Below are 25,771 nucleotides of genomic sequence, written 5' to 3' on the forward strand. Positions count from 1 at the left end.
GAGTTTTTAATCTTGATTTAAAAATATGAAGTGACTCTGCATCTCTTATATGAGATGGTAGTTTATTCCACAATCTGGGAGTAACTGAAATCTCTATCTATTTTCGTTTTTGTCTTAATCTTTGATTGCATCTGTACCTGTTGTGCTGCAGCAGCAATATGACATTTTAAAGTTCTGCGATAGCTCCAAATGCTGCAATAAAAGCAGTCAAATTGTCAAGGTCTTGAAGGGTAATCACATTCTCTCCTCACCCAAGTAGACCTTCACCTTGTGTAATTGATGCAGTATTCCACAGATCATGATCATCACATGAGTGCACGCTGGAGAAAAATAATTAAACTATTCTATTTAATGTTCTTTAGTGTGCTGAAGGATAGTTAAGAAATAAAACAATATACTGGATTAATTATACATTTTATTTTATACTTGTATTATCTCAAACCTTTAGTAATGCAAAACTAGTAAGAAACTACTTAGGTATAGGAGCCCTTATATATATATATATATATATATATATATATATATATATATATATATATATATATATATATATATGGACGGGTTTTAACCAGGGGTGCAACTTCAGAATGGAGCAAAAACTAAACAATGAACCGTTCCGCGCGCTATAAAACGACGAATTCAAAGGCATGTCCAAATGAATAATAAATATCATCGGTAGATGTCGACATTGTACACAAAACGCTCAGCAAACGCTTTTCTGCAGAAGGCAGCAATTGAGTTGAATTTCCTTTTTCGAGTCCTCTGTTCTGTTGGATAGGGTGTGGCTGCTGGATATATTGCGGCCTGTAGCCCGCCAGTTTAGCATTCAAAAAGAAAAACGGATAGTGATTAGTCGTGATGACCAGTCTTCATTTTGTGAACAATCCCGTATCAAAATGCAGTTTACAGCCTCTTTAATCCAAGCATAGTAACAAAGTCACGGGCAGACGTCCAATACACGTATCTTCCAGTTTCTAACAATGCAATTATTTGATTTTGTTTTATATGTTAACGTTGCTGTCCAAAACAACAAAATATGTCATTTTGTTTCATCTCAATGTAATACAAAACCATAACGTAAATGATTTTCATTCACCACGTTTATTAAAAGAAGTCTGAACACTGCAATGTAGTTTTACATATTGCATTAACACACATTTGTTTTGATTTGATGTCCACCCAGAAGGTAAACCTTTTGTCATTACAAGTAACCAGAAAAATATTATTTAATAGTAATGCCCAACGTTCACATACGGGTTAACAATATAAAAATAACAGCACCATGGGATGGAATTTAATGTGGGATTACGATTTATGTGTACATGCATACTGCCAGCGCAGTATCTACCTATTTATTTCCACTAGATGTCCGCAGCGCTTCCGCCAGTTAAGATTTGCTCCATGTGGCTACAGCCAGGGTGGCTCCACAGGAAGGTGACATCATGCACAGAGAGGTGGGGTGTGAATCAATAGAGCTGACCACCACACTGCCTGATTAGAATAGCAACACGTCAAACTGTTAATTTTAACAATGGGGTGACTTTAAGTCAGCAACCCCTTTCTATTTGTTATAGAACACGACACTTGAATGCCAGGAGGGTTCAACTTGAAGCGTTGAGCTATACTGTTACGGGGTCCTGAGGCGCCCAGGTGATGCCTCTCTTTGTGGCTGATAAACAAGATGGCTCCCGTACAGGAGAAGAAGCTCTTGGGTGCCGCCGGGGCGTCCGACACCCTTGAAAACACAATTGAAGATGAAGAGGGACAGAACCTATGGCAAGTCTGAATAGCCCTTCCAATTAAAAAAAAAAAAAATCTGAAACGTTTATTTTTTAAGCTGTTGGTGTCTATTTGCTTTGTCATTCCCTGGTGCAGTTTCTATCAAAACACCGGGCGGTGATGTTCAAATCAGAGTAACAGTGGTTTGGTGTATTATGTGTGATAGAAATACCCAGAGTGTTTTATCACAACCTTTTATCATTTTACTCTTTAAATAAAAACAATGCAAACATTTATTCATGTTTTTTGGTTTTGTTTGTGAGGCTACGTTCAGCGTAGTAGGTTCCTGCCAACGAAGCAGAGAACAAACGTTAAAATAATTAAATTAATCTAAAATAAATGCATGCCTTTTTAAAGTTTTAAAATTAAAAAACCACACACAAAACGGACGCATGGAGTTTACTGCCTCAAAAAAACTCTCCCCTTTTCGTGGGATTTCTGATTTTGTTATTGTTTTGACAGTAGAGGTGCAGCCAAGCCCTCTTATATTTGAGTGTGTTCATATTGCTAGAACTGCTTGCCAGGGATAGTGGCGTTTGAATATAGCTTTGTGGAAACGGGATTTATTATGTTATGCAAACTTATTTATTTCGCTAGAATTGATTGTCTTGCGGCATTGAGAGAGAAAGCGCCATTCTTACAAGACGTAGGAGGTTGCGTGAAACTAGAATAAATATTGATACATAATTAATGTGTTGGTGGTGTTTCTATAGGTCTTCCATTCTGAGCGAAGTATCCACTCGTTCTTTGTCCAAGCTACCGTCAGGAAAAAACATCTTGGTTTTTGGTAAGTGACATGTCTTAGTTTTGCACGGGTGTGTTACATCAGTATGAGACGGATACTTGCATTACGTTATGTAAAGTGTACTTTCACTTGCCCCACAGTTAGTCACTCAAAATGACATATTTTGTATCTTGAGCTGAGATTTAATAAACAGTTGATTTGATTCAGTGCTATTTTTCTAATTAACGGTATGTGCTGTCACACCCAAGTCACCCATTGCTGTGTTGTATCAGTGAAAACAATTGTTAACTTGTGTAGCAATGGAACTCCTTCTCTGCAACAAATTCAGCTGCAAATTGTGACTCAATAAGTAATAAGACAATTGAAATGTGAAGGCTAACGTTTTTTAAGCTACAGATTGATACAACTGTACTTGGTAAGCTCCAAAAGGAGTGTGTGTTGTCGTAGGATGTACTGTTCAATATACCGAAATGTTACGGATACAGAGATTTCTTTAGTAGACTCGTATTTGTACAGAAAAGGACATGCTCTAAACAGGGGTAGGCAACCCTGGTCCTGGAGTGCCACAGACACTTATGGTTTTTGTTTTACCCAATTGTTCAGAATTACAGGTATTTAGCAATTGATGATTATGAGATGCCTACAAAACCTGCAGGATTGTGGCACTCCAGGACCAGGGTTGCCTACCCCTGCTCTAGGGTGCCTGACCGGATGTCCTATTTAATCCTATGTAGGAAGTTTGCTCCATAATGGCCACTTGGTGTTATGAACTGATGGAGTTGTAAGCTCTGGTGTGGGGTGGGGGTGGGGGTGGGGGTGGGGGTGGGGGTGGGGGGGTGGGGGGGTGGGGGGCTTTTTTTGTTTTGTTTAGTGATTGTTGAATTGTATTATGTGACTTGCTTTGGTCACAATCAGGTATGCATCCCCCTTAAAGCTCCATTAATGTATGTCAGTCCCTGACCTCCTGCAAGCAGTCTGTCCTTTGCCTGATTTTGAGGTTTATATGTAATGCATTTTGCAGGAGAAGATGGCTCAGGAAAAACAACAATTATGGCAAAACTCCAAGGAGCTGAACACAACAAAAATGGGAGGGGACTTGAGTTTTTGTATTTGAGTGTCCATGACGAAGACAGAGATGGTAAGTTACATGAGTTATAATGCTTTTATTTGTAGTTATTTGATAAATGAACTGCTTTGTACTGTAGTTAGTTATGTAATGTAGCCGCCATGCAAATCATGGGGTGCAGTCTGGTAAATAGACTTGGTAACAGAAAACAGTTAACCACATTAAAAATATATAAACAAGTGGCAGGACTGTGGCTGTAGCTACCACGTGGACCTGGGTTTGCCATAATACAACTTTCTTTTTAATCAATTGGATTAATAAAGTTTAAATTCCCAAAGAGAACAATTTATTCAACTAACAGTCAGCATTTCTGAAAGCAATTAGGCCTAGCATGTGGGAAGTATCAAACAGCATGGGTTGTCATTGTGTTCAGAGACAGATGTTCTTTTATGACTTATACCTCATGAAATCTTAATGGTTCTGCTGAGTAAAAACTTTAAGGCTGCTTTTTTCATCCACTTTTAGTTAAGCCTTTAGTGAAGAGTATTGTATCAAACTGGTCTAGGAAAGTTACGTCTAACATCGTTCAAAACGTGAGTGTTTTAATAAAATGTAAAACCAGCAAGACCTGGCTAAAGAGGTATATTCTCAGTATTTACATTCTAGTACAGGCTCTGTTTTGTACCTTTTATTCAAGACTCGAATGTTGAATGAAACCATTCAACAGATGGCACAAAATCTGATGTCTTACTGCATTATTTGAATTTCAATATTGCAAGGCACTTCCAAATTATCATTACAAGATCAGATTATTATCGGGTTAAAGGACAGCGAACATCTGGGTATGTGGGTAATATCAACACAAGTAGAAGTGAACGGACTGAGGCTGAAATCCGAGGTCTGTTTACACACTGCGAGTGCCGATATAACCAACACACAGATGCTTGCAGCCCTATAGCTACTACTTTTAATAGTAGTTTATAAAATCCGGCAATGTTTTTCGTAATCATTACCAACCTTTATGGTGATTTGTCCCTGGAACTTGTAAAGGGTATCACTGACTCATCTAGGATGCTTGTTTTTATATAAAGTATGGGTTAGGAAATTTTAAATGAAAGTTGGGATGATCTTGCTTTTTGGACTTAGCACCCTAGCAGGGAACCTCAAACCAGTCAACAGCCTTACATGTTTCATTCATTACCTATATGTAGATTGATTTTATACAAATCAGAATGCCAAGGCTGTGTGTGTGTTTTCAGTTTACATTGCTTTATCTTTATTGACCCACATATGTAAGAGTTTAATTGGACCGTAATACAAAGTCCAATATGGTTTGTAGTGAAGCTATGCAATGTTTTATGCAAAGCTGTCAGATTGGTTTGCGCCTGGTTTGTTTTTAATATTTAAAGTATTCATTTTAATACATTTTAATATGTTGAAATTGTCTGACTTGGTGTCAAAATTGCTGTTCTAGTTTTTTTTTTTTTTTTTTATAGTACTGTATCTTTTGAGGTGAAGGCATGTTCTTTGGTTAAGTAGAATAAAAGGTTTTAGATACCACAAATATATTATTTCGCAGTACACCTTCGGTGTAACTACCTGATTGGCTTGAAACTTAAATATAAATTTAATACATTTTAGGGGCCTAAATGTATTTTTCTAAGTTTATGGCAATTTAGTAATTTTGACATGACACATTTTGTAGAAGTTTTTTTTGTTTGTTTTTTTCTTTGGGATTGATTTTAAGTGGGCTAAAATGCCACAGACACGTTGTACTTGTGAGGAAGATGAGTAGTGACAGATAGTGGTCTGTTCGGATGAAATGGTGGCAGTCTGGGGGTTTGTTACCTGATTCCATCAGACATTCCCCAAATCAGACCACTAATAAGGCCGTGTTACATGAGCAGTGCCACAGATGTAATCAAAGGTTTCAAAGGCTATCTCGCACTCACACACACGCACCTAGCCATTAATGCCTGCTTTGGTTTGAATTTATTTTTTCTGTTCTTGAATATATAAAGATAAAAATGACTGACTAAACCAGGCCAAGCGCGTCACAGGCAGGAAATGGTGCATTGAAATCTTCCCAGGACACTTGACCTGCAGGCCAAGTACTGCTGTTTATTCTCAACAAGCAATGTTGGCCTAGGGATAGGTGCAGCAAAGGCCACACGTTACTAGTTATATGTTAATTGTTAAATAATTTTAAAGTGTGAATGCTATCAAGAGCCCACTTATGTATGTGTTATCTGTCTGTACCATAGAGGGATATTAAACATATTGTACTATTGTTTTAATGGACCTGGATTGTTTAAACTGTTTTACCCTTTTCTGTATGGCATGCAAAGCTTTGTATTTTGTGTGCCATTTATTATGCGGACTGATAAATTGATCTGTTTTCAATTTGAGTCCGCTTGCTTACAATAATTTGCTCCTTGATTAGATAATGCTAGTGCAAACCATTTATATTTTCTATTTTTGTTTGAGGAAGTCTCACATTTTGCGTTTTTGGTTTTAATGTGCGAGGTTAACAAACTGTAGAGCATCAAAAGTTTTATAGGCTCAAGTTTCTTATAAGAGTCATGTTGCACAAACTACTAATCTTGCACGAAATACGCCCTCCTCCCCATACAGGGTGAGCTTAATGGTGAATAAAATACATTAGGGAAGTACTGCTTTAAGTCCTTCAAAATGTATTTGATCTTAAATTTGTAAACCTTGTGTGCCCATTTTATTTCTTTGCACTGGCATTATTCGCTGCTCTACTCTGCACAGATCAGACCCGGTGTAACGTGTGGATCCTGGACGGTGACCTGTATCACAAAGGACTGCTAAAGTTTGCCGCCTCTGCTGAGTCACTGACAGACACCCTGGCAATTTTCGTGGCAGACATGTCGCGGCCATGGACCATCATGGAATCGATACAGAAGTGGGCCAGTGTCCTGCGTGAACACATTGACAAACTCAAGATCGTGCCAGAGGAGATGAGGCGGCTGGAGCAGGAATGTGAGTATAAACTGCAGCTAAAGTCATAGTATATCATTTCCAGCTAATTGGTCTAATAGTAACTTTGTCTTCATCCTAAAATATACACTTGATTTATTATGAAATACGCAACCTTCTCGGGACTAAGAATTCAAATGAATTTCTTTATCACAAAACTTCTGTCCAGCTGCTTATGTTTGAACTGTAGTTTTAATGCCTTAAGAAATTGAGTTTGATTAGGTGCTGTATTGCCAAAGGGCTGGGGTAGATGATCGGACAATTGCTATTGACTAGCTTATTTTATAGCATTGATTCATGTGATGGTTGTACTGCTTATGCATATAACTATGACCCCTGTAGCTACAGTGAAGAATTAAAAGTTCTGCTAAAACTGTGTGTTGTGTTTTCAAGGGAAGATTGTACGCTGTTCAAATCATGCTTTTATGCTCTTCATTTACACACCTTTTGAAGCGTCTGCCGGGGGGGGGGGGGGGGGGGGGGCTACATTTTGTTTTTTTTGTTTCAAGGATTAATCTGTTAATGAGTTTTTGGGAAGGCAAAGTATTTTATTGAGGTAAGGTGTTTTGTTTTATCATGAACATGCATGCATTAAAATAAAGGTAATAGTAGGCTTTTGGTTTTTGTTTAATATCTATACAGTGTGTTTATTGTTTGGATGCACTTGTGGGAAGGTTGTGGAATTATTGTTGTATAGTAAACAAGCCTCAAATTTAGAAATATTATAAAAAAACAAATTCAATGACGAAGTTATTTTTCAATGTCAAGAAGGAGCTGTAACAGTTAGAACTGTATCAGCACCGTATAGTTATTTCCTTGGTAGTGGAGATATTTGGATGGTGTCTACTTAATTTTTTTTTTTTTTTCTTGCAAACATTATTTGCATCCACTGGTGCGAATGCCCAGCAAATTTAATTGGTTTTCAAAGTTGATTCATTTTTTTGAAGTTTGGTGTAGTCTTTTCAGATCTACTAAAATGCATTTAGGACGTCTGAAGATTGCATTAATCAATGTGAATGCCTAGTTAAAAGGAAATGTTTCTCATGTAGTTCCATGCAAGCCAAAGGTGCCATTGAAGTTTGCTGTATTTTCGTTAAGGCTTTAGTACTTTAGTCAGAACAGCCGTCACGTATGGTGACTTAACTAATGGGTGTGGTAATGCAAGAACCAGTTGAGCCAAAGCAAACATCCATAATAAAACACGAGGAACCGAAAGTTGAAGTACATTATATGATGGATTGAGACAAACATCTACAATGTATTAAATTATGGAAATAGCACTCCAGAGATGGGGAATCCACTTGTCCAGCACCCAATTGTTTTTTTTTTTTTTTTTTTTTTTTCCCCTCGCAATGTTGATCAGGTGCCAGCAATCAGACTCCTCCTAAACCTGCTCTGAACTAATCTGAATAAGAAGTTATCAAACTAGTCGTAACAAATCTCAGCCTGTGCCTGAAAAAATCTGACGGTACTTCCCTTCCTTTTTTGTTCAACATTTCTTTGAATTTTGTGCTACAGTACTTGTGCTTTGACCTATCATGTGAAGGTCACTATATATACAAATTATATTTATTGTAGTTTGAGCTCCCAAATTAAAGCACATATGATTTGTATTTTATATTCCACTTCCTGAGATGCAATAGAGAAGTTAGGCAGATCCTGCATTCAAACGGGGACAGAGTTTGAAACTTGGCTGAGGATTTTTCCTCTACCAGATGACCGCTCACAAAAAGCAGAAGCCAGGCATCCAAATTAACAGTATTGTCTCATCCTCTGGGGCACCAAACTTTCTGTAAGCAGCACAGTCTACAGTTCTGCCAGAGGGATGTCGGTACTTTTTACTTGAGACCATAGATTACGTCACTGCATGTTCAGGCGATGAGATCATAAGCCACCAGTCTTGTATCAGTTCAGTCTTCTGTTAAATTACATGCTACTGATTTGTTGAGTGTTAATTAACATAATGGCTTTGTTTGCAAAAGGAGCCCTGGTTAACTGAGTAAGCCTTTACACAGTTGGAACTCTTGGGAGTTTGCAGCTATAGAAAAAAAAATAAAAAAAATCTACCCTTACGACCACGCTGCTTCTGGTGCAGTCTGTACGCTGAGAACTGCTATTGCAACTGTTACGAAGAGGGAGCTTTTTATCATGGTACACAGCCAAGGATTTAATGATTAGCTCTCCTAGTTTTTTAACCCCTGTAAATGTGTGTGTGTGTGTATTTCTGCTACATGCTCCAGTTGATTTTAAATAATGAGAACAAGTGTGATTTAGAAAAAAAAAAAAAAAAAAAATCAGCGATATACTGTACTGCGCAAGAGACAGCAACATGTCTTGATACAGTGTTTCAATTGGTGCTCTTGGGTAAATATATTTCAGTTGTGCATAATTTGCTTATTTTGCATCTTAAATTCTAAAAGTGGCAATGGCTAATACAGTTGTATATGATACGTGTACTTGTATAATCTGATAATCATAAGTGAATTGCATTCAAAAATTTTATTTTTAAATGAAAATGTAAATCTTGTCAATTTCAATGAAATGGTCACCCAAAGCAAGGGGATTTCAGTCTGAAGCCCAAGTCAGTTAAAAGTCTGAAATGTGTTTAACACAGTGTTAGAACACTGGCTTAAGTATAAAAGTGTCTTTGTTAGATGTTCTCCGAGTTAACTAGCATGTTACCTAATTAACCTTTTGTCACCAATTATTGTTAACAGGTGAGAGTCCATGATTACTATAAATATAGGTAGCATAGGCACACAAGTTTGTCATATCCTGAATGTAAGGGAGCAGAAAATGGCAAAATATGCTCAGTTAAGCAAAGAAAAAAGACTTTAATTACTTTAAGAAATGACGGTCAATCTTTAAGACAAAATGCAAGGACTTTGCAAGTGTCTGTAACTGCTGTGGTCTCTCTCTCTCTCTCGTGATCTCAAGTAATATTTTAAATAGTGTAATATTTATTCCAAAGTACTCTGTCTTGCAATAAGAGGTTCTCATTTATCTCTGTACAATAATTGCTTTCACTGGCCACACGTCGTCAGCTTTAATTGATGTGCCACATTTACCGGATTGCGGGATTGTTAACTTTTATATGTGCTTGATGGAGAGATATAAAATCTCTCAACGCTTGAAGTTAACCTGATACTTTACATTGCAGTTTGTATGACAGACCCTGAGTGAACACGTACGTAAGTACTGGTATTAGTTTTTTAAACATGTACATTATCTTACGTAAAGCAGGAAAACATTGCCAATAGAGCTTCCTGATTTGTAGATGACACAGATTTGTACTACCCCATGTAGATACACACGAGGCCCACAATGCAAATAGTATTGGACAGTGGAGTACAAATACTGTCACTAATCACAATGTGGATACAATTTCAAGGTATGAAGGTTATTTTATAGACCAAGAGTAAAATTTAAATAATGTAAAAACATTGAGAATTTTTTTTGCTTTTTTCTTTTAAAGATAAGACAATGACCTAACAGGATATTAAGTTTATTCAGTGTATAAAATGCTAATGTAATCTGTCATGAAGAATGTCAGGTCCGGTTTTGTTATGTTAACCCTGGTTTCACCCACGCTAAAAATGAACACATAATATATAGGTATAATTATTACTTTATCAAAATTCTGACTGAAAAAAAAAAAAAACACACAGGCGCCAATAGCTATAACGTTACCATGATCCAAGTAATGGCTTCCTTGTTTTATCAGTACGAATAGATGAAATACAATCTTGAGGTGCATTCATTTGAGCTATCGTGTGTGTGTGTTTTTTTTTTTTTTTTAATAGGATTATCACTACCTTGTGTACTTCTCCTGTTTAACTAGTGAAACATGTGCTTTAACTTTGGTTGATACCCTTTACTCTGTTATTAGTTAATTTCTTCAAAATTGTACTGTATTGGGCTCCCGAGTGGCGCATCCAGTAAAAGCACTCGCTAGAGTGCAGGATGTGCTCTATAGCCTGGACGTTGCGAGTTCGAGTCCAGGCTATTCCACAGCCGACCGTGGATGGGAGCTTCCAGGGGCGGCGCTCAATTGGCCGAGCATCGCCCGGGGGGAGGGAGGGTTAGGTCGGCCAGGGTGTCCTCGGCTCACCGCGCACCAGCGACCCCTGTAGTCTGGCCGGGCGCCTGCGGGCTTGCCTGTAAGCTGCCCAGAGCTGCGTTGTCCTCCGACGCTGTAGCTCTGAGGCGGCTGCACGGCGAGTTCGCAGTGTGTAAAGAAGCGGGCGGCTGACGGCACACGCTTCGGAGGACAGCGTGTGTTCATCTTCGCCCCTCCCGAGTCAGCGCAGGGGTGGTAGCGGTGAGCTGAGCCTAAAAAAAATAAATAAAATAAAATAATTGGGCATTTCAAATTGGGGAGAAAATAATAAAAACTAATTGGCAACGACTAAATTTAAAAAAAAAAAAAAAAAAAAAAAAATTGTACTATATTTAAAAAGACAGGGTTGGAGCATATACAGTATATTTATGAACAAACCAGTTAGTGTAACATGAAACTTTTAAATGTAGCAGTACCGTGCTGGAATTGGCTTTCATTTTCAAAACAGCTTGGTTGGTTGTAACCTTATAATTTTTAAAGTCATACAATGCAGGATTCAACGATAATGTGGCAAATGTTTTGTTTTTTCGTTTTATAGGTCTGTATGATTTGTTAGTTACCGAAATCTCAGTCAACAACTGAAGACAGATGAGGATTATTTCGTACCACTTAATTTGCACCGATGAAACATAACCTGGTTAACCGTACTGATGGCATATCAAATGCTTATATAAGTATGGTTGCATTCTTGTAGAACTTAAGGGTAAAACAAAATACATTTTGACAAGGAATTGCATTAGTTCCATTACAAGGTGGTTTCAATAAATACTTTCAGATTTAAATATAAGCGTACTATGTGATAGTTTGGGATATTCGGTCTATTTAAAACAGTAGGTAGGTGTTTATTTAAGTTATTTGTATATATTAGTCAAATAAACAGCTACTAATTGAGCATTGGGAATAGACAGATGTGCATGGTAATGTAGAATCGGAATTAAGAATGTTCTAGTCATTTGCATTTCTTTGTTAGGAGCCAAGTAAAGTGAACACATGAAATTGTGTGTATAGTAATTGCATTTGACACCATCTGTTCTGTATTAAATTGAATTTGGTTAAGTAAACTTACTCTGCAATGTATTTGCTGTCAGGTAGTTCCAAAGGTTGGGGGAATTGTACCTCTCCATGACCAACTGTGAGTTGTAAATGATAAGATTATTTATACGTCGTGTTAATGCCTTGCCTGAAGCAGTTTTGCAGCAGTCATGTGATGTTATATAGATACTTAAAAATAATATCTTGCACCAAATGGTGAGCTAGGAAGGAACTAAACTTTATGGATAGAACAGCCTTTTCTTAAATGTTCTTAAAACCTGTGTTTTTGTATTTCCAAGTTTAGACCTCAAAAGTCAAGCCACAGATAACCATGGAGCAACTGTTTCCTGGCTTTAAAAAATAAATAGGTCATTACAGACTTTGAACATGTGTGCTGCAGCTGACTTCTACTAATGTGAATGAACTGATAATATCCCAAGGAAGGTTTTGTGCAGCAGCAAAAACTGTAAACCATGGGCACACAAACCAGTGGGTCTTACTTTTGTAATTTCCAGAAGTTAATGTAGGGCTTATATCAAAGTTAACACTGTCTCCCAAAAGTTCAATATCACCTTTTCTCCACAAAGTACAGTAAAGACTACATTTATTATATCTCTTGATAATTAGTCATGTAGCAGACGCTTTTATCCAAAACGACTTAGACTAGGGGGTGAACTATGCATCAACTGCTGCTGCAGAGTCACTTAAAATAGGACTTGGGTCTCCAAAGGATGCACCCAGAACTATATTGTTTAATATGTAAAAAAAAAATATATATAAAATTTAATCTAAATTTTTGACTCATCAAAGTAGCCACCTATTGCAGATATAACAGCCGAACACACTCGTGGCATTCTTTCTACAATGGAAATCAAATATTGTTCAGAAAGTTCTTCTCAACACTGTTGCAGAAGTTCCCACAAATGTGTTGCACTTGTAGGTTGCTTTGCTTTCACCCTTCTGTCCAGTTCATCCCAAACCAGCTCGATGGGCTTTAAGTCTGGAGACTGTGCTGGCCATTCCATGACTTGAAGCCTACCGTCTTGTTCTTTTCTTCTAAGGTAGTTCTGACATAGCCTGGAGGTATGTTTTGGGTCATTATCTTGCTGTAGGATGAACCCCTGACCAACTAGGCGTATACCAGAGGGTATTGCATGGCGCTGCAAAATGCTGTGGTAGCAGTTTTGGTTCAGGGTGCCACTCACTCTGTGCAAGTTGCTGACTGGATCCAGCAAAAGAGCCCCAGACCATCACGCTTCCTCCTCCATGTTTGACAGTTTGTGTCACACACCGAGGAACCATCCTTTCGCCTACTCGACGGCGTACAAAAACCCTGCGTGATGAACCGAAGATTTCAAATTTTGATTCATCGGTCCATAAGACCTTCTTCCAGTCTTCAGTAGTCCACGGGCGGTGCTTCATGGCCCAGACAAGCCTCTTCTTATTTTGCCATCTTAGCAATGGCTTTCTTACTGCCACTCGACCTGTCAAACCTGCAGCTCGAAGTCTTCTCTTCACAGTTGAAACTGAGACTTGCTTACTTCGACCAGTGTTAAGCTGTGCTTGAAGCTGTTGTCCTGTGGGCCGCCTATCACGCAAGCTGTTGACTCTCAGAAACTTGTCTTCTGATTCTGTTGTGGCTTTGGGTCTGCCAGACCTCTTCCTGTCAGTTTCCTCCAGTTTCCAAGTGCCTTTTGATGGTGTAGGAAACTGTACTCACTGACACCTTGGCTTTCTTTGCAATTTCTCTAAAGGAAAGACCTACACTTTTAAGGGTTATAATGGTCTGTCTGTCTTCCTTTGTTAATTGCCTTTTTCTCGCCATTATGAGAGCAATATACTACTTCCTGCAGTACAATACTGTCCAAATAATGCTTAAGAGGGTGTAGTAACACAGTCTGTTCCAACACTGCTTTATACAGACAGAGGGTTTGTAAGTAATCAACAAAAGTTGGGACACCTGTAGGAATTGTTCGCATCAACTTTCAAGGCTTAATTTACTTCCATTGCTGCAGAACAGCTGTAAGTTGTTAATCCATTACTTGTTCCCTGAAAAAGGCCTTTTTGTATAACTCTGAAATGTACCTGGTTCCTTGATATTGGGTTTACATTTCCTACATGTCATTCGTAATCAGGCTTGCATCACTGCAAGCCTGATTACGAATGACATGTAGGAAATGTAAACCCAATATCAAGGAACCAGGTACATTTCAGAGTTATACAAAAAGGCCTTTTTTCGTACACATTTTAGGTCCCTACGCACTCAGAAAAAAATATGTAGGATGGGGTAAGGCTTTAACTCTCTTGGTAGTTTATCCTTGAAATTAAAAAATAGAGCCTCATAGTTTCCTGTCCGGTCATAAATAAATAAATAAGTATAGCCTTTCATAAACAGTTATCCAATCTCTTTAGCTCTTGTAACATGCTGAGTTTCCTTGTCGGTGCAGTGAAAAATAATTGGACAATTTTCTCTGCCGTCAGGAATATAATGTAGGTCCTGATTATTTGAAATCTGCATGACGTTTTTATCATGGTAGAAGCTCACGTCACTGCAGCTACAAAATAAAATATTTTTTAGGAACAATACATTATTAATAAATACAATATTAACAGTATGAGTTACAGAATTAATAGCAGTGTCCGACAGTGCTTGTGTGGGAAATGTTCATAGCTGTGGTGTCTAATGTTATAATGATATGCGTCATTGTTGTCCCCAGTGGTGAAGCACTTCCAAGAGTATGTAGAACTAGAGGAGGCATCGCAGGGGTCTCCACAGAGACGAGGGCACCCAGTATCGGGGACAGAAGATGAGGAAGTTGTCTTGCCACTTGGAGAGAACGTACTCACGCACAACCTGGGCATTCCAGTGCTAGTAGTTTGCACAAAGGTAGGTTGAATTAACAATATGTTGGGACTAAGGGTTGTATGAGCTGCTACCCTCGTTTTAGTAGTGATATTTGTACTATTACTTAGTAGGTCTACTAAAGACAGCAGCCATTCAGTAGGCTGTAAAGATTATTGCTGTTTTAAACAAACAAACAAAAAGACACTTCTGTAACAAACATTGTGTTTACTAAATATGTATCTGTAATGTGTGCTTTCCTTTGAGGATCTTGCATTGACATTTGTTTTTTCAGAGTTTCATTTACAGTATTGATGTATGTTAAACCATTGTAAATGAAAACTGAATGGAGTTTAAAATAAAACGGTAAAATGTAAAAGGCTCCTTTTTTAATTTTAGTATTTATAGTTTTAATTGTAATCAACCAACTACACAAAACTACTGTAAAAGTTTATTCTATTACACAGTATGTTTACAGCCTTTGTAGACACGTTGTAGAAGATATAAGTGTAGAAAATATGCTTTGTGGTTAAGTATTCCAGTTTATTTTAAGTTGAGGGAAACATCTGTCCAAGAAAAATATATAAACTAAAGTTTGTGGTGCCCTGTGGTTCCTGGAGAATGCAAACATTGTGCATTACTGCTGGTATTTAAAAAGGGCAAACATTAACTCTGTATTTGTATGCATGGGATCTGTTATTTAGCAGCCTCCATAGCCCGGTTACAGAAACAAATATATTTTACATTTGTTATCACGATGAAGAATGGTAAGGTAGAATTTAATGTGATCTGGAAAAGGGGTTGCCCTAGGTAAGTGCCCTCTTCTGTTGCTTTTATGCTGCCAGATCTAGAGATTTTGGTTGTCGGTTTTGCCTATGCTTAAGAGGTAGATTTTGAAGTCCATGAATGAAACTCGTTATAATGCCTTTTATTTTATAATAAATCTTGGCTCACTTATGGTTCATGTGATGCCATAAAATTGCTTCAACAGATGGCTTCTGAACAAAAACTTAGTTAGAAAATTTCTTTATCGTTTGTCATTTTTACTTGCATCTAGAGAACCGTTTTAACAATTGATAAAACCTGGGAATGACATTGGAACCTGGGGTGATTGTCAGTCTGTATGTTTTGCTTACATTTTTACATGTGCATGCTTTGCTGGTTTGGCTCGCCTCTAATTTTGTATTTGCAATGGTACAAGGGATGTATATGTGTGGTAATTTAAACACATGTTCCAAAATGTAAAACTTGTTACCGGTGCTGCTTTTTATTGACTGATGGACAAATCCTACTAGAAAGCTTTCAGAAGCATTGTTCCTTTTGGATTCCTGCTAACCTTTGCCCTAAACTTTACAGTATAGGCATGCTAATGGAGCACAGTTGTGGCTGACTGAAAGCTTAATGAGGTTCATAAGAAATCACCTGATCTTGAAGGCAGTTTTCTAGGTCAGTTGACCTAGACCTGGGTCAACATAAAAATGAAAGGTTAAGTGCTGTTGTGTTAAGCAATGTGAATTATTAAAATGTTGCAGCAACTGACCTTTGTTTCTGGCCTAGGGCACTTCACCCAGATGCCATTCAGAAATGGTCTCAAGTCTGTCAACCAACCTTGGACTTGTTTCTATGCCAATAATTAAAATGTAGTTATTTTGTCCAACAGATGTTTTTAATGATGCCTTTATAGAAAATTGTTTCACTCTACAGTAGTGTGGGGCAGTTCATTTATGATTAGGAAAGCATTTGAAGCCTACAGAAGGCCAGGCATACTGATTGGCCATTTAGAATTTATAATAACATTTAGGCAAGGGTTAATGCACTTTAACTTGCACTTATCTGCGCCCTATTTTACTGTATTTAATCCTGCACTTAACCCAATCTGTAGTATCTTGTATTTCACTTGCACTTGTATCCAACCCTGATGTAACGATCAACACTGTTACCTGCTCTAGGACTGCCCCTATATCAAATTGTACTGTGTTTTGTATTTGCTCTTATTAGGACTGAAGTCATTGTATTTTATATCTTGCTCTTAATTGTACTGTAATTCTTTATGTATTTTTTGTATACAACTGTAAGTCGCCCTGGGTAAGGGTGTCTGCTAAGAAATAAATAAATAATGTGTGTCGCCTCCATTGTACTATGTCCCTTGATACAGCACAGGATCTGCCTAGACTCAAGCAAACCAGAATGTGCAAGATGTAACAGGATTTCAGTACTCATGCTCACAACTTACTTACAAATATTATATATCTGTATATAAGTGTCTGCTGTTATTGTTAGTGAATTGGTTGACTTAATTGCAGGGAGTATGACTGCATTTCCAGAGTTAAACAAGGCCTTTCCTGTTTACACTGACACCTTGTGGTAATTGAATGCAAGTGCATTTCCATTTAAAACTGAAAGGGGCCTTTTATATCTGCTGCCCTTGATCCAGTTGAGGTTAGGTATCTGTTTTGCAGGGTTTGTAATGTCACCCAGACTAATGAAGTGCTTCTGATTTCCCTTTACAGTGTGATGCTGTCAGCGTGCTGGAAAAGGAGCATGACTACAGAGAGGAGCATTTTGACTTCATCCAGTCCCACATCCGACGGTTTTGCTTACAGTGTATCCTTTTCACAGTCCCTAAATGGCCTTTGAATTATACAGCAAATCTGATTTTCTTTTTAGATCTATTTTTCTTTTTCATAGAAACATTTTTTTTCCTTAAGTAAATCCCCTCAGATGGAGCTGCATTGATTTACACTTCAGTTAAAGAAGAAAAGAACCTAGACCTCCTTTATAAATACATTGTTCACAAAATGTATGATTTCCAGTTTACCACACCTGCCTTAGTGGTAGAGAAAGATGCAGTTTTCATGTAAGTAGCATCGGTCTCTGCACTGGAACCCTGGCTGTGCCCAGTATGCACAGCGTGCAGAAAACTACAGATTTTTCCACTAAGTTGCATGTCTTATGAATTAAGGTATTTTGTTTTATCAACTCTAGCCCATCTGGATGGGACAATGAGAAGAAAATAGCTATCTTGCATGAAAATTTCACAACGGTGAAACCTGAAGATGCTTTTGAAGACTTTATTGTAAAGCCTCCTGTAAGAAAGGTAAATGCATGTGAGAAGCAAACAAAAGTATTTGTCATATTTGTAACTATGAAAAATGCATGCATGCTAACTTGTACCTCTTTACTTTTTTTTTTTTTTTTCTCACATAGCTGGTGCATGATAAAGAAGTTGCTGCAGAAGATGAGCAGGTTTTCCTTATGAAGCAACAGGTAAAGTAGAGATTTAACTGGGGGCAGGCTGGATGCTGTATCTAACTCCAGTATTTCCAAGCTTAACCCTTTGCGGTCCATTTATTCAGCGCGTCTCAGGCGAGTTAGGTCCAATTTATTTTCACATGCGCAGTTTATTTTAGACGAGCTGTTTTAAAATTGTTTTTTTCACAGAAACAGGTTTAAAAGGCACTGCATATCAACAGGACACTCAGTACTGCGTCTCCAGCCCCGCCCCACCCCTTGTTCGCTATACATCTGATCACTTGTTTTTATCACCAAACTCCTCAATAATGGGATCCAAGTCATTATTTTATTACTATAACATCTATAAAAAGCTCTGCAAATGTGTGTGATATTCTTTGAGCGCTGGATGCAGAAGCAGCTATCTTGTTTGTTTATGTTCGTGTTATCTATGTGGTGCTGGGGCTATCTGTATTCATGAGATATGCCCCCTTTTTTTTTTTTTTTTTTTCTCTGCTCCTATCGGTCTCACTCGGCCATTGAATGGTTTTCTCGTTGTTTTTTCTCCGGAAAAAGCCTAGAAACCCATTTTTTATGTCTTTTTGATGATGTCGGACAGGGTCCGATATTGGACCGGAAAGGGAAAATTGCAATGTCGGACCAAGTTGTTTACACCCTAGTTGCACATGTATGATACAAGCATGGTAGGTACTATGTGATCCTCGTGTGTGTTTCATTGAGTGACACCCCCCTCCCCCCAAAGCTGGTAGGCAGGATGGTGCACTTAAATTGGCAGAGTACTAATTTTCTGTTTTTAAAATATAAAATCAATTTTTGAAAGCTCTATTTTAAGATTGTCTGTAATCCATTGCCAGTTTGTTGCAGATGTCGTGTCTTCCAGGGGTTATGATGGAAGCTTGGCTCGGTTGTCTTGGAAATGGATAGTTAATTTTGTTTTTCTTCTTTTCCATAGTCCTTGTTAGCCAAGCAGCCTGCCACACCAACAAGAGCAAATGTAAGTACTGTGTTATCATCTTTTAGTTTTTAGTGTGTATTATTGCAGTAACATACCGGTAAAATGCTTGGTGAAATATAGCATTTTTCCATATGATTCACAGACCCTTTACTATATTGTAGTTTCTTTTAGAATCATTATCCACTTCCATCACACATAGCCTGGAGTTGGCATTAACCTAAGGTTTTAAAATAAATTCTTCAACTTTAACAGTTTTATTTCTAAAAGATTTCTTCACCTTTTTGAAAGCTTTTTGCAGTCTCCTTCATGTTGGTCCACAGCAAAGTCTCCAGCCAGATACTTCTTTATAAATAGGATCTTCTCAGGCAGTTTGCATGTTTTTAGACAGAAGTGCACCGAGACTGCTGTTCACTGTTTTTAAATGTGTGATTTTTTTCATAAATTTATTTTTCAAATTAACTGTCTCGGTGGCAGTATTTGAGACCTACATATAAACTTGGAGTGGATCTGTCTGTTACTCCAAGCATACATTGGAACAACAATTTTATTTCTAAACAGTGACATTTTTGTTGCTATGCTTTTAAGATCTGCTTGCATGCATCTGCTTAAATATGTTTTTGTGTGTTTGAATGCATCGATTGCTTTATCTACGGCAGCTGTCCATATGCATCCAAAACTGTTGTGCTACCTCCTATGTGTTTTCCTTTTGAAGTGGTTCTCTTTCACTCATAAGGAGTTTGGCGACAGGGCATGTATGTGTGTAAATCTTTCTTTTAAATTGTATTTATTTTTAAGCATCATGCAGTGCTGCATCAATGGCTTTTGCATGTGTGCTTTTGCCAACAAGGACAAACAACAAACAGCATTAATCTTTTTTGTATGCCATCTGTGTGAAGTCAAACCCAAATGTTTGTTTTCTGTTCACAAAGGACTCTCCGGCAAGAGCTCCAACTGGCTCTCCTCGACCCTCAAGCCGCTCTGGACCTGCCAACGTAGCCAGTGTGTCTCCAATGACGGCCGTGAAAAAACCAGATCCGAATATGAAAGGTAGGTATTCACCATTAGTGCACGTTAATGGATTTGTATCTCTCGAACATATGATTTTGTCTATTAAAAGACAAATGGCAATATCAAGTTTCAAAACACAACAAAAAATAACACTGTTGGCATAAAACCTCTTCATAGTTGTGTTTGAAACATTCTAAGGAAGTCTGCAGCTTTTCTAATCCCCTTAAGATTTTTGTCTGGTTTTTATGAGCTTTATTTCGGAGGGTGAGGAGTTTGCAAAACAATTCCTGACATTTTGTAAGCTTAACCCTTTGCGGTCCATTGTCGGACCTGGTCCGACATTGCAATTATTCCTGTCCGGTCCATTGTTGGACCCTGTCCGACATCATCAAAAAAACGCAAAAAAACGGGTTTCTAGTCGTTTTTTCTCCGGAAAAGCCGAGAAAACCATTCAATGGCTGAGTGGGAGCGACAGGAGCCGAGACAAGCGGATAAAAAAAAAAAGAGAAAAAAAAGGCGTATCTCATGAATAGTCATACTTGCCATTGGCATCCCATATGGGAGGTCATAAGGAAGCAAGCTGGATGTTACTGTATCAGCGCACAGAGACTATCACTGACATTTGCAGAGCTTTTCTGAGATGTTATAGTAATAAAATAATGACTTGGATTGCATTATTGAGGAGTTTGGTGATAAAACGAGTGATCAGGAGATGATTGATCGGTATGTACGACTATTATTATTATTTATTTCTTAGCATATGTGAAAGCGATAGCGAACGAAAGGGTGGGGCAGGGCTGGAGATGCCTAGTGAGTGCTTTGTTGATATGCAGGGCCTTTTAAACCCGTTTGACTGTGAAAAAAAAATACTTTTAAACAGCGCGTCTAAAATTAACTGCGCGTGTGAAAATAAATTGGACCTGACGCGCACTTAATAAATGGACTGCAAAGGGTTAAGCCTGTTAACAGACAGAGATGGGAAGCTATAGGAATGTGTCTGGTACATTGTTTGTTTTTAAATTAAGGGCCACATGGTGGCAGTGTTACTGGCACTTTTTGTTTCATTTCTTAATGTTGCTATTGACTGACCTTGTTCATGTCATTTTCTTTTTGATGTACCTTTATTAAATCAGCATTTCTCAGTCTTTATTGCTGACTTGTTACCTGCCATCCTTGTCTTTTTTTTGTGTTTGTGTTTCTTTTAAAGTGCTGGTTGTTTTGCAGGTGCTGCAGCGAATGAGGGTGTGCTGGCTAACTTCTTCAACAGCTTATTGAGTAAAAAGACAGGCTCTCCTGGGAGCCCCAGTGCTGGAGGAGTGCAGAGCTCTACCAAGAAAGCAGGTATGGGGTAGAACTGGCTCCCACATTGCCAATGGCTGCTCGTTGTTTCCTTTGCACTGAGCACTAGTCTGCAGATTTACTGGTAGCGTTTACCACCCTGCCAAAAAGGTCTTTGGATGAAGTCAGAGGGCAGCTGTGAAAAATGAGGATGTGAAAAATGACAAAAGCAGCTGGTGAAATAATTGCTTGCTGTTAAATAAAAAAAAGGGAAAAAGACAGACCCAGCTGTGGCCACATTAAATACCTATTTATTGTATTAACTTGTATTAACTTCACCTGATACAAAACAAGTATGTTTAGTTTTAAATGGAAGATACTTTTGAGGAGGAGTTGTGTGTTGTTTTTTTTGTTTTGTTTGTTTTTTTGGGTGAAGTAAATTTAACCATATTTGACCACAGACCCGCTTTTCGTTTTTAGTATTTTAAATGGGTGTGTTTAATTTGGGCTGCTTTTTTATATATTTTTTTGTCTTTCGTTTGACTTGGGAACCTCATTGAAACTTAATCTATGTTCACTTTAGCAGTTGACATTTAACATGCACAGTACTTTACGAACTGAAAAACAGATGCTTGCAGAATTCCTTTCTAGTGTACCACACACGACCGTGAAATAGTTTTAGTAATGATAGCTTAAGCAACTGTCGACTCCCTCTCTCCCTATATGAGTATTTGACCTGCATTGCTCTTTTTGTATTGAAATTAGTTTTAAAAAAATGATACCCACCATACTCTACTGAAATTATAATTGCGCTAATGAACTGCCTATGCCTACAGTTGGAGCTTGAAACTGACAGTGCTAAGAAAATGGCAAGCTTTATTTTGTGCCAATCCTCAGCAGCTATATAAAGTTACTCTTTGTTAATTTTCTTGTTTCTTTTTTTCAAGGGCAGAAGCCAGTTTTGACTGACGTTCAGGCGGAATTGGATAGAATGACTCGCAAACCAGATTCCATGTCGGCCAACGACACTTCCCCAACAGAGAATGAAGACTGAGTGTACCTGCCGCATTGTCCACTAAAAACATACGACCAAATTGTAACTGTATACAAGTCCACAACAGACAAGGATTTTGTCGAATATGGCAGATGGCCATTTTTTTTTCCCCCGGAAAGTATGGGAGGAGGTTAGGGCAACGTTTTTAAAGGGCATCACATATATTAAGGCATATCAAGTAATACAATGTGTGCACTCACTGAAAGGTAGCAAAATCCCCTGTGTCTGAATGCCGTTATAGCTTCTGAAAGCTCTTTCTACCCTCCCTGTGACCAGAAAACGGATGCAGTTTTGTTGGTGCAATGGCCCTTGTGGAAGAAAATACATAAAAAAAAAAAGGAAAACTGGCCTAAAATATTTGTTTTTCATTAAAATGTTTTATAGGAAAAAAAAAATTGAATATAGTTACACTATTAATCTCCAGTAACTTAATGACACTAATGTGGCAAACATTGACTGATGGCATATGAGGTTGTGCTGTACTGAAAGAGCAGGGAAGTAGTTTCTGTAAATATAATTAAGATATTACATTAATTAACGTAAGCTTCATTTTCTTCGGAATAAAAAACAATTAACACAAATATCATGAGAAATATATTAAAGAAAAAAAAATGCATTGTAATGTTTATAACGATTAGATTGTATGATGGACATTCAGTCTGCTGTTGACAGGAGGGAATTACCTGCTATAGCTACAAGTGCCTGGCACAGTTTACTGTAAATGTCATAGTAGGTGATTGAATCAAATGTGCACTGTAGTACAGATGGTCACTTTTTTTTTTTTTTTTTAAACTGGATCTTTTTTTCCTTATTTATTTTGTTTTGTTATACCAATCCAATGCATTTATTTTTTTATTTTATAAAAGTTGGCTATCATTTTAATGGTTTTTCAGTGGTGTCTTCTTTTAAATGAAGTGAAGAGTTAACCATAAAACACTCAGATGAGGTCATTCACCTGTGAAAGGACTGTTGTAGATTAGTTTTGTGGGCTGATCGGGTCTTCAGCTCTTTAGGGTATTAACCCAGTATTCTAAGTTGAGTGGTAAAACAGTTAGCTTGCATAGAACTAGGTGAAACATAGCTTGACCTAATAGGATTTAGCTCAGTAACAGTGGAAAGAACAGAATATTAGGCCCATGAAAATTTGGGGGGTATATATTTTCCCTGTAAAGTGTCATTTGAACTTTTAGTCATTATTTAAGTATTTTTTCATACAAATTCATTCTCCTGACAATTCATGTAATGGTAGTGTGCCATTAATTCTAACATTCCCATTTTTAGATGAGTCTGGTGCAGTACTTCAAAACCTGACCCTTTTTTTCTTCTGAATATAGATGGGTATCAACAGAGATGACTACATTTTTGTCCAGGTGTTAAGGTCAATTAAAACTGGTTAAACAGAAGTTCCCCATACAGCTTTTGGCACTCCTTTAAACCTCCCCACTTTCTCAGTTGGGTTTAGTTGTAAATCTCAATTTGTGTGAATCTAAATAACTTTAGATTTTTTTTTTTTTTTTTTGGCTATGGATTCCAAGTATTAGGTTTTACTGACACTATGTAAAATATCAGAATGTTTAGGATTACAAAAATAACCATGTTGTGAAGGTGTCAAGCTGTTTTTATACCGATTTCTCTTTGGGTATATGTGTGTGTAGTTTGCAAAAAAAATCTGTAACATCCGAAAAAATCACTTTCGGCAAATTCCCCTTGTAATGTAGCTAGATGCAAGAATAATTAAGTATTTGATTTGGAGTCTTTCACAAACTGCTCTATGTTGTACATCCACCCTTGCCCAATCTGGATTCTTGAGTCAGGTAAAGCAGCTGAATGCTTTTCAATAAAAGCAAATACAGTTCCTTAAAAAAATGAAAATTGGAACCTGGAACCAAAGACGTCTGAGTGGAAATGGCCCATCGTTTCATCAAATAGAAATATCCCTGGTCAAGCTCTGGAGTAGCCATCATTCCACAGCTGATTCTATGTTTATTGAAATGGCACATGCATTTAATGTGTAAACACTACTAGTGTTGAATTCACTGTGTAATAATTTTGCTCTTAAGGGAAAACCACAAGTCAAGTTGTGTAGAGTCTGCTTTCTGTTGCATGAACGAATTTGTTGTACTAAAAAAGAAATATGTCTGGATCTGTTATTTAGCAAATGTAAGCAGTAATGTATACCACTGATGCTGGGCATAACTTAGCCTAATGTGTAAAGGCTGTGGCTTTAAGTCAAAACACAATACTCAAGAAAACTAGGAGTATTATCTTGCATTTTAAATGAGCAGTCTCCTGATTTATCAAGCCAGCACTTGTAATGTTACCCCAAATAATTGTTTACATTTATTTCATTTAATATTTATCAGGAATATCCTGGCATTTTCCAATCAATGTATTTAATTGGATATGTATAACAGGTTATTTTGTTAAAATTGACTCATTTGTAACCAAACAAAAACTGGAATGTGTCTTGTTAATCGTGCTCATTTCCACGTGTCCCAAGGAATCCTAAAAATATTTGTTCTCTCCCCCCCCCCCCCCCCCCCCCCCCCATCCTATTTCAAGGGACCACATGTTATGTTTGAAGGGGAGGGAGATTAAGAAATTAATTGTCCTGCTGTCCCACCATTTTTTAAACCCCTTAATGAGTGGATGCTCCTAGTTATTCACTGGTTAAAACTGTCTAATTTTTATATATCAGTCCATGATAATGCATTACCAACGTCTCACCAGCTTTGGAACACTGCACAGTTTGGTTACCAGTATTTGGAAGCATTAGAAACTAAAGTGCAAAAAAATGTTTAAGGCCTTTTAATTTTCCAAGTTCATTTAGGACATTGTCATTTTATCTACAGGGTTGTAATTGCATAGCAGACAGTAGTTCTGCTTAGCCCTGAAGTAAAGATACCTGTACATTCTAAGTTAATTATTTTTTTATTATTTAAGAACAGTATAATCTTTCCCAGTGAAAGATGATTACTATTAGGAAGATCTGGCTATAATAAAGGAAGCTGTGTATTTGGCATAAACATCAAATAAAAATAACTTTTAATGCTGCTTGAATTCAAATTTGCACTTGATTTTTTTTTTTTAATTGGCATTGTACAAAATGAAGACTTTTTGTATAGAATTGTATTTAATTTAACTAAGTTAAAAGTGACTGCTCTGTACATCATAACTAACAAAATATACATGCTTGTAAAAAAACAAAAAAAATAAAAAGGAAAGGAAAAAATAAAGCTTAGCTTAGTCTTTTTTTTTTTATATATATATATATATATATATGCAGGATTTTTTTTTTCTTTGGTTGTTTTTTCTATTGCATTTATGACTGCAAATGTACCCTGAACATATTAAAAGTCTGATTGTATGGCTTTAACAAGATGCAGTCATGTGGAATCTCGCTTCTAGTGCCGGCAAAAATAAGAACACGTGTCTTTAAGTGCTGGCTTCAATAAACATGAATCCGGACTACATACCGTGCTGTGTGGTGTTGTCTTTGTCTTGTGTTACAACAAATGTATATTCTCTGGCTCTCACTAGATGGCAGTATCGTGATTTCCTTTTGTGGACTTGGCACAAGGCGAGTTTTTGCAGCTATTGTGCAAATTTGTTTGCATGCCAAAATACAGGTAGATGA

At 37.5% G+C, this 25,771-nt stretch overlaps 1 protein-coding gene and 1 non-coding gene across 3 annotated transcripts; both read left to right on the plus strand.

Annotated features, from left to right (window-relative positions):
- The first annotated feature begins 1,604 nt into the window (after positions 1–1,604).
- LOC117424666 (cytoplasmic dynein 1 light intermediate chain 2-like) lies at positions 1,605–25,370 on the plus strand. Of its 2 annotated transcripts, none has more exons than XM_034041266.3 (13): positions 1,605–1,776; positions 2,493–2,566; positions 3,546–3,662; positions 6,366–6,596; positions 14,463–14,632; positions 17,098–17,191; positions 17,309–17,444; positions 17,573–17,684; positions 17,795–17,854; positions 18,792–18,833; positions 19,724–19,841; positions 21,027–21,143; positions 22,033–25,370. In XM_034041266.3, the coding sequence occupies exons 1-13, from the start codon at positions 1,682–1,684 to the stop codon at positions 22,047–22,049; spliced, it is 1,383 nt and encodes a 460-aa protein (XP_033897157.3). In that variant the 5' UTR covers positions 1,605–1,681; the 3' UTR covers positions 22,050–25,370. The 2 variants fall into 2 exon arrangements, with proteins under 2 accessions (XP_033897157.3, XP_033897156.3); XM_034041265.3 differs by having other exon boundaries at positions 1,608–1,776; positions 22,028–25,370.
- LOC117424858 (small nucleolar RNA SNORA84) lies at positions 15,190–15,322 on the plus strand. The gene has a single exon (XR_004547940.1). It is a non-coding gene; the product is annotated as a small nucleolar RNA SNORA84 (small nucleolar RNA).
- Positions 25,371–25,771: the final 401 nt, after the last annotated feature.

This window comes from Acipenser ruthenus, chromosome 19, assembly GCF_902713425.1.
Source record: "Acipenser ruthenus chromosome 19, fAciRut3.2 maternal haplotype, whole genome shotgun sequence".
NCBI lineage: Eukaryota > Metazoa > Chordata > Actinopteri > Acipenseriformes > Acipenseridae > Acipenser > Acipenser ruthenus.